Here is a 9830-nt window from a genome sequence, read left to right as displayed (position 1 = left end):
CCCTGCCCCAATAATTTTGGAGTTGCTTCTCATAGAAATTAGGATCAATTCATTGCATCCCACATGGTCCACTTTATTCCAGTATACCCAAATACCTGCAATTTTTGCGTGTTGCCCAAAATCTCAAGAGTAACAGGCTTCAAGGAGCTCCACGTTTGGAGCAAGCAGAGGTACTGAGCTCTGCATCAGATATCATGTCAAATATAATTAAACTTAGCAATAGCCAATAAATACATTCATTTAAACCTGTGCTCAAGTGCCTTTTAAAGGTATCATTGGAGCTGTTTTCTCCTTGTTTGTTTACTTCACAGAGAATGTCACATAGAAGTCCTGTGTAGCTACCGCTCTGAGGTTAGTACAGGAAACTGGCTTCCTTTTCATAAGGAAAAATAAAGTTTCGAGGGGTTACAAAATGGCCTATTTACTTTTTATTCACTAAAAAAAGCCATTCGGTCAGGAATGTTTTCCCCATCACATATTCAAATAAAACAGAACTGTTTGGGAACAGCCAAATATGAAATAGTTGGGCTTTTTTTTCCATTACAGAAGCAGCAATGACAAAATTAATGCCCCTGGGAGGTGATTACGTGATCCACAGGTTGTAAGTTAAGCACTCCTATTCTAGTTTGAGCTGGAACCATGGTTAGCGGTAGATGGTTAATCTGATTCAGATGACAAAGCAAATCGTAGTTGCCACTTGCCAAGGAAAGAGAATGCCATGGATTCCATGAGTGGCTGCTACACAACATGTGGGAAGCAATGAGTTACGATACTTCAATATAGAGTTACTTTGTGAATATACCTGGCGTTAAGTGTTTTGGTCAAACAGCAAAAAGAAAACAAAATCAAGAAAAGATCAATACCTTTATTGGACAACTAATATGAGTAAGACACACCACACATGCTCCACTGTCTTACTTCATTGTGTGTGTGTGTGTGTGTGTGTGTGTAACACACACACACACACACACACACACACATATATGATGGAGTCACAGGCCTATATGTTATATCAGATGTTGTCTGCATTGTAGTTCAGCTAGTTTGCAAGGTTCTCAATGCAGGAAGAGGCCACTCCTTTTCTTGGCCATGTGGAGACCAAAAGAAAAGACAGTAAAAGACAGTAAAAGACAGTAAAACTCTAGTATCACCATCCAAACCTGTTTTATATATCATCCTGAGAGCTGCCAAAGTAGTTCTCTAGAAAACTTAAATTTATTTGCTCAGTTAAATTTGTTGGTCTTTCCAGGTAGTGTAGACGTTTTTGAACGTCAAAACAGATTAGCTGTCCAACCTTCTAACTTTCCTACAGAACAAAAACTCCACTTGTTTTAATTAAATCAACTTCCACTGTGTGTTGTTTAGTGCTTGAGGTACAAAACAAAATTTTAGATTGCCACCTGCTGGCTAAACAAAACAATAAAATATTAAAGGATGAAATCCAACAGTAAGAAAAATTGACTTCTGTCTGTAAAATGGAGAGAAGTGCAGTCCCCTTGTCTTTGTAATTCTGTGTCCCCCCCCCCCCCCCCCAAATGTGCTGAAATCAGGTGAGAAATCCTCTGGAGCAAATATAAGATGAATGGTACAACATCAATTGTATAGTTAATAAAAGTTATTTCACATTAAACCCTTTACATTATATTGCATAAATATCTCATATACAAAATACTATTATTTTTAAAAACAACTCTATTTCTATAAATATATATAATAGTTTGATAAATATGTTTTAACAGATTTATACAGTGTAGTGACTATTGCATAAAACATTCAATTTCAGTGGAGGTAGTTCTGCATTCTGTTATGAGCCATGATTGACTTTAATGTTTCGGTGTTAAAATCAGTCAATTTTGCCAAACTAGAGTTTAAGGAAGCTATTTTTTGGATTACAATTCACAGAATCCCTCAATCAAGAAGTTCAGGCCCTGAATGAAGCATACATATTACTTCCATTGAAACTCTGTTGATCCTTCTCTTTTTCCAAGACTAAAAGGGAGTATCTGGAAAGCATTCTAAAGTGCTGATGCAGATGCTGGGGTTTTCCTAAATCATTTTGTGCCTTCCTTCTTCTGAAATATATCATAAAGTTTTATCTTCCCAGATCAGTCAAGAAAAGATCCAATACATTACAAACTATAAAAAAGATCCCAAGGGTATTGCCAGGATCCTTGCAATATACTTCATCTGGCCATTCCAGCACGATGTGTATTTTGACATTTATGGTTATTCTCCAGAAGCACAATGTAAACAAAGAAATGTTGCGCTGAAGTCAGCCTCATATTTGACCTTTAAAAAGAGTGTAAAACCTTGTAATCTGATTGCTCCTGAAAAGCATTTTAATATCATTAAGTCATGCTGTCAGCTGCTTTAAAAGTGTACCATTTGAAACCATTATTTCATTTCTAAAATTCTTTTCACACTAATCATAGCCAAAGTTATTTCCATTCTCAACTGCTGTGAAAACCCTCTCAGTATCATGCTTTCAAAATATGTATATTCACATCCATAGTTTAGAAGTTATTTTTAAAAACCCAGGCCAAGTATAGTTCAAGAAAACAACAAAAACATCTTATTATTTATATCCTTTATTCCAAAATTAGGGCTCAAGACAGCATACTTTTTTAAAAAATGACTAAAAACATTAAAATGGTATTAAACAATCATAATATTAAAATTGTTCAGAACGTTATTATATAAAAGACAAATATTTAAAAATAGTTGAGGTTAAAATACCCCAGTCTGCTCTTTAAAAATGTTCTGAATTAAAAAAACTGCTAAAAATAAAAAAATTGCTAGACAACAAAAAAGATAAAGTGGAGAACATTCTGGCCACCCTTAGCAAGGAGTTTCAGAGCCAAGGGGCAGCCACCAAAAAGGTCCTTTCTTTCATCTCCACCAACTGATACTTTATGTGATGGTGGTAGAGCTGAATGGGGCATCTCTCCGGATCCTCTGAGCGTCTGAGCAAACTCAAAAACTACAGAGAAATCCAGCAGAACCAACAGGGACATATTCCTTGTCCAGTTCTCATGCTTATAGAATCATATAATCCCAGAGTAGGAAGAGATCACAAGGGCCATCCAGTCCAACACCTTAACATGCAGGAACACACAATCAAAGAACTCTTGGCAGATGGCCACCCAGCTTCTGCTTTAAAACATCCAGAGAAGGAGACTCCACCACACTCTGAGGGAGCATATTCCACTATCAAACAGCTCATATCAGGAAGTTCTTCCTAATGCTTAGGTGGAATCACTTTTCCTGCAGTTTAAATCCATTGTTGTCCCTATCTTCAAGAAGGGAAAAAATAGGATGCAAACAACTACTGTATAGTCAGCCTAACATCAATACCTAAAGATTCTCAAGCAGATCATTAAGGAGGCAGTCTGCATGGATTTCTCAAAAACATGTCATGCCAAATGAATCCTATCTCTTTTCTCAATAGAGTTACAAGCTTGGTAGATGAAGGGAATGCTGTGGATAAAACATGTCTTAATTTCACAAGGTTCCCCATGATCTACTTGCAAACAAACTAGTAAAATGTGGGCTAGGCCATACTACAGTTAGGTGGATTTGTAACTGGTTAAGTGACCAAGCCCAAAGGGTGCTCACCAATGCTTCCTCTTCATCCCGGAAAGAAATGATTAGTGGGGTGCTGCAGGGTTTGGTCCTGGGCCCAGTTCTGTTCAACATCTTTATTAATGACTTGGATGAAGATGTAGAGGACATACTTATCAAATTTGCTCATGACACCAAATTAGGACAGATAGTTAATATTCCAGAAGACAGGATAAGTATTCAGAATACCAGATTAGAGGGCTATGCCAAAGCTATCGAAATCAATTTCAACAATGACAAATGTAAGATACTACACTTGGGCAGAAAAATGAAGTGCACAGATACAGAATGGGTGACACCTTGCTCAACAACAGTACATGTGAAAAAGATCTTAGAGTCTTCACGGACAACATGAGCCAACAGTGTGATGCAGCAGCTGGAAATGCCAAAGGGATTTTGGGCTACATCAAAAATAGTATAGTGTCTAGATCAAGGGAAGTCATGGTACCTTTGTATTCTTCTTTGGTTAGACCTCATCTGGAATTTTTTGTCCAATTCTGGACACCACAGGTCAAAAGAGATATTGAGAAGTTGGAAGGTGTCCAGAGGAGGGAGACTAAAATGATCAAAGGTATGGAGACCATACTCTATGAGGAGCGTCTTAAAGAGCTGGGTATGTTTAGCTATAAAAGAGAAGGGTGAAAGGAGACAAGTTAAATATTTGAAAGGATGTCATAAGAAAGATTGAGCAGGCTTGTTTTCTGCTGTCCTGGAAGCTAGAATTTGGAACAATTGATTCAAATTACACGAAAGGAGATTCCACCTGAACATTAGGAAGAACTTCCTGTGAGAGCTGTTCAACAGTGGAACTCTCTGCCTTGGGGTGTGTTGGAAGCTCCTTCCTTGGAAGCTTTTAAACAGATGATGGGTGGTGCTTTGGTTATTTTTCCTGCATGGCAGGGGGTTGGACTGGATGGTCCATGTGGTCTCTTCCAACTCTATGATTCTATAAGCATCTGGTGGAGTAATTTTAACATCTCTCTGCTAATGATCAATTTGGGTTGCTGCAAAACCACTCTAACCCTTTCCCAGCATCTGAAAGGTGTGGGAGGAGTCAGAGTGTAGGGAAGACACAACAGAAACAGACCTGAAGAAGGCTGAAGGAATTTTGTCTTGGCTCCTGCCTCACCAGCCTTCAGCACCAACCACCATGGCAGACAGCTCCTAGTGCAGTGGTTCTCAATCTGTGGGTCCCCAGATGTTTTGGCCTTCAACTCCCATAATCCTAACAGCTGGTAAACTGGCTGGGATTTCTGGGAGTTGTAGGCCAAAACACCTGGGGACCCAAAGGTTGAGAACCACTGTCCTAGTGGATTGATCTGCAAGGAATCGGTCCCTCAAGATTACAAAAGGTTGCTTACTCCTCCCTTTCTAGCAGGCAGAAGGTAGACCTGGATCTATCAGTGATTTGTAGACCAGCCAAGATTCCCAATTCCCATTTGTGTAGTAACAGCAGCAGCAAATGCTAAGGTTACTGCACTTCTGAAACAAGGAAAACTTAGCATAACCAGGACTGAATACCTGCATGGAATGACAGTGAGCTCAGTTCAGTTTTAGTGCTCCAAACACATTCCTGTTCTCATACTTCATTTCTAAGTATATATCCTTCCTGTCCAGAGTCTTAGAACAAAGTAGATCTCGTGTTATTATTCCCACATTGCAGGCTGGCGAACTGTTGCACGTCTAGAAAAAGAGCTTTCCCTAAATCCAGCTAGTTCTATGCCAGTTTTTCAGCTACTGTGCTATTCTAGCTGTTATAGCTGTTGTCTTGGCAAACAGAGTAGCAATTTAATTAGCTGTAACTGGGCTTGAGCAGAACTTTCCTAGTAGCAGAGTTGGCACCAGTATTTGGCATCCTTGGGTAATGACCAAGATTCCAGTTTCAAGGCAGACCCACCCAACCCATAGCAGCCACCCAGAACCTGAAAAACGTTTTTGGACAACTCTTTCCTGGCTGGAGGATTCTGGAAATTGCAGTACAAAAAAGGAATGGTAGACTTCAAGCAGACGTCGAAGCAATCTTTAAAACAAAATTACAGCAATATGCAACAAGTGAATTTATGATGTTGTGTTGACTGTTTATTGCCTATGTTTTGTGGGAGATGGTGGCGAGATATAAATAAAGTGTTATTATTATTATTTATTTATTTATTTATTTTATAGTTACAAACAGTAATATCAAGTTTGTGTTTAAAAGAACATTGAACACAAAGTAACAAGATATCCTTAGCTTAATGGGAATCAAATGATCAGAATTGGAAGGGAGGTTAGTTCACCGAAATGAGTAGTCAATATTTTGTACTGGGTTAAGGTCTACACCCATAATAGTGATCAGTGGCAAATAGACTGAACAATGATAACACCCCAGACCAAGTGTAATCTATTACTGAAGAATTAATGCAGTTTGGCACCACTTTAACTGCAATGGCTCAGTGCTATGGAACCCTGGCAGTCGTAGTTTGGAAGAGCTAAAGACATTGTAAAACTACAACTCCCATGATTCCACAGCATTGAGGCATGTCAGTTAAAGTGATGTCAAAGTATTTTAAGTCTACAGTGCAGATGCACCCCATTAAAATGATTGCTATGGATGACACAATTTTTAACTTCTAAAATACACAATTTTAAATTTTGTTTTCCTATTATATGCTTACTTTTCTTCTTGCAAAATACTGACCATTTTAATCTTCTGTAATGTTTAGCAGATGTACATGTTCCTACAAAAACAGGAACTCACTTGTGACTTGTGACTTGAGCAATTGATCTCTCTGAGGGCCTGTGATAATTTCAGCATCTGTCTGAAGCACTAAGAGCACCAAATCTAGAGCCCTTTGCCATGCTTCTGTCTTAGCCCTAACATTATCATACACTTTGGGAGCCTTTCCATGCATCCCAACATATTCAATGCTTGCGACTCCCATCCTGCCCTCCTTAAACTCATCTAGTATGTACGCTGCTGGAGAATCACAGGCTGCTGCTTTCTGGAGATGCTGTTGTATGAATGTGCTAGCTTCCAATTCAGATGTGCATTTTGTGGTGTTGCACATAATAGTGCAAAGGTACTGGTGCCAACCACGTGCCAAAGCACTGAGCACCAAAGGTTGATATTGTTCTGAAGATTTTCCAAGCCAAGAGATGCCAGCATTAAACTCTCCCTTAGAAAATTTGGTTGCTTTCTCCAAGTTTCCAAGATAACTGAGACATAGGAATTCCACAGTGCCACCTCCTGGAAAAACTGCTTGGTCAAGAAGAGCATGATGCACACGGGAAGCACATGTCCAAAAGTTATCTTCAGTGGCTTGCATCTTGGACATAACAGAGCAACCAAGCACAACGGTCGTCAGGGCAATTCCTTTTGCTATTAAAGAAACCAGCATTTGGCCATTCAGCTCCATCCCACTTGACTCCGGAGTTTCACAAAGCTTCATGTAGACACCTTTGCCAATACAATGTTCATTCAACTGGGTGAGATAGGTCACCCATTCCGTGCCTGTAATAGCACCAAAAGCCCTCAATGCATTGTGAGCAACTCCGTTAACCACCAATATGTTATTCATCAGACAGCGCTGTTCCAAACTTCTACACATCGCACCTTGTACCAAAACTAAATTTATCCCAAACTGAATCAGAATATCTAGTGTAGAATCCACCCACGATCTCAGGCTGTTTTCCAGATCAGATGCACTTTCAAAGAGGATTCTTACATTCTGTGGCTTGTTAAAGCCCAAATGGTGATAGGTTTCGGTTAGGTCCCCATCTACAAGAATAACACGAAGAGGCTGATCCTGATAGAGCCTCTTCGCAATAGCCACTTTCTCTGGGCATATTAAAGTTGCGTACCCAGGATAAACACAAGAATGGATTTCAGAGACACCTGGTAAACAACGAGTCACAACCTCTGAAAGGTTAAATTGGAAAGGATGAGCCATTTTGTTGATACTATGCAACTGGTAGCTGAGAACATCCTGCACCAACTTCATGGCAGGCCAGCTTCCATGGCTAAGTGACATTGCTAGTTCACAGAGCTCATCAAAATGTTTTTTGGATTGGTTTAATTCCCGGGGTAAAGATATTTCCTTTATATTACTGAAGTATCTACTATGGGTTACTTTTGATCTTTGGTTGCAGTTTGATACCCCAGATTGACAATTTTGCGAACTGTGTTCTTTGTCGATGGCAGTTTTGCATCCTGCGAAAATACAACTGGTATCTACTGATTTAGCTGATGAAAATGGTGTGTTACCAAATAGTTCTTGATGCCCACACTTTCCCCAAGAATTGCACATGCTTGCTTTCTCAATGAAGATACCTTCTGATTTCCCCCCACAATCATACAGTTGTACACGTGGATTTAAAATAGCGCTGTTTCTTTTGAGATCTGGGTTTTCCATTTCCACAGTCTGTGTTCCAGAGATGCTACAACCGATGTCAACAACTGTTGATACCTTGTCTTCACATTCTATAGGAATATCATCTCGTTTTTGGTGTATATCATGCAGCGATAACACAAGGCCCTGGACATGTTCAATGCAAGATTGCATACTTTCAGACATCACAGATACTATTACTGAAAGAGGAACATCCTGCTGAAGGCATTCAAGGACAGCATTGCTCCATGCGCTAACTAGAAAAAATAGGGTAGTCGTCCCAGTTTTATATTCTTTATCCTGTGCCTGGATAGTCTCATTAAGAAGCTGCCCCATGGCACTATTTAAATCCAAGTTTTCTAGAAGTCTCATTGCAGAACAAATCAATATACCTCCCGGAGTACTTTCATCAACTATAAATTTGAGTGATTTCACTGGTCCTAAAAGGGTCCTTCCAGTGGATGCCAAAGCTGAAAGCTGCTGAAGTCCAATATGTTTCTTACTGCTCATACTTCTGAAAGCCATGATCCCAGGATATCTGCAAATGAAACACAGAGTTATTGTTTCTGCCTTTCATTGCTTTCCAGCTCTTGCATCATCTATTCAAGACGAGTGAAACAGGCACTAGCAAACCTTGGCCCTCCAGATGTTTTGGACTTCAACTCCCACAATTCCTAACAGCTTACCAGTTGTTAGGAATGGTAAGAATTGAAGTCCAAAACACCTGGAGGGCTGAAGTTTGCCCATGCCTACATTAAAACTAACTCATAATAGAGTACTACTAACAATCCTCCAGATGGAAACTGAATTTCAATACTTCACTCAGACAGGGTGCTACATATTGTACATACTGTATTTGTACAAGAGGTAATCTATATCACAGCACAAGGAATGCTCATATTAGCATTGCCTGGGAAACTCCAAAGATTGTATTAAAAGATCAATGAAGAAGAAGAAAGGAAAGCTATAACACAAAGATATGGGAAACAATATTGAGATAATGGATTATGACCTGAACAACAACAACAATTAAAAGCAATTAAGCAACAATTTAAAACAAGATTAAAACAACATATGTAAACATTAGATGACTATTGTGCATAAATCCAAAGCCAGATAATCATATTCATCAATCCAAAGTCAATTCCAACTATACTGCACAGGTAATTATGATGGACCAAATGCTAGTAACAGTCAACTTCCATGGAACTCAAGCCTCAACTGACTTCTAACTTCTAACATTGGCTTCTGTACTCAAACGACTCATGTCTTAACATCTTCTAACTCCTAACACTGGCTTCTGCACTCAAACAGACTCAAGCCTCAACTGACTTCTGTCATCCTTTTAAAACTGAACATTCTAAACAGTCACTGAACCAGTCACATGGCCTGCAGCCCCACCCACTGCTTCAAGTATATAGAGCTATGATAACTGTAAACCAAATCAGACATACACTTCAGGAAATGATCTGACACATTATAAAACAGACAAAACTTCAAATAGAGGAGGCTTGAGAAGGTTGCTATCTCCAACAAACAAAAATACAACATACAACGTTAGTCAATAAAGCAAGTGCTGCTTCTATACACAGTAGGTAAAGCATCACCAATATTATTTAATACTAGAATATTAACCCAGTGTTGTTTGGGTGTCGGAAGGGCCTCTGCCTCGTTAATCCCCGCTGAATTCTGTACTGTCCTCTGCGCATGCGTTGCCATCAAACTAGGACCCATGTGAAAGACACTACTGCGCATGCTCACAGCCACATTTATTGTTCTTCCCTTTTTCCGCCGGCTTCCCTCATTGGCTGGCGAAGGAGGGCGGTTGCCTGGCAACCGACG

The 9830-nt window shown here is 39.5% G+C and overlaps 1 protein-coding gene across 1 annotated transcript; it reads right to left on the bottom strand.

The window, feature by feature from the left end:
* Positions 1–2572: 2572 nt before the first annotated feature.
* On the bottom strand, positions 2573–9782 carry bbs12 (Bardet-Biedl syndrome 12). Its single transcript, XM_062983624.1, has 2 exons — positions 9624–9782; positions 2573–8526 (listed from the first exon to the last, which is right to left on the bottom strand). Exons 1-2 carry the CDS (start codon positions 9695–9697, stop codon positions 6339–6341), a joined length of 2262 nt encoding a protein of 753 aa, XP_062839694.1. The 5' UTR covers positions 9698–9782; the 3' UTR covers positions 2573–6338.
* Between the last annotated feature and the right edge of the window lie 48 nt (positions 9783–9830).

Source organism: Anolis carolinensis, chromosome 5 (assembly GCF_035594765.1).
Source record: "Anolis carolinensis isolate JA03-04 chromosome 5, rAnoCar3.1.pri, whole genome shotgun sequence".
Classification (NCBI taxonomy): domain Eukaryota; kingdom Metazoa; phylum Chordata; class Lepidosauria; order Squamata; family Dactyloidae; genus Anolis; species Anolis carolinensis.
The sequence above is the reverse complement of the archived record's forward strand: the minus strand, read 5'-3'. Positions and strand labels throughout refer to the sequence as shown.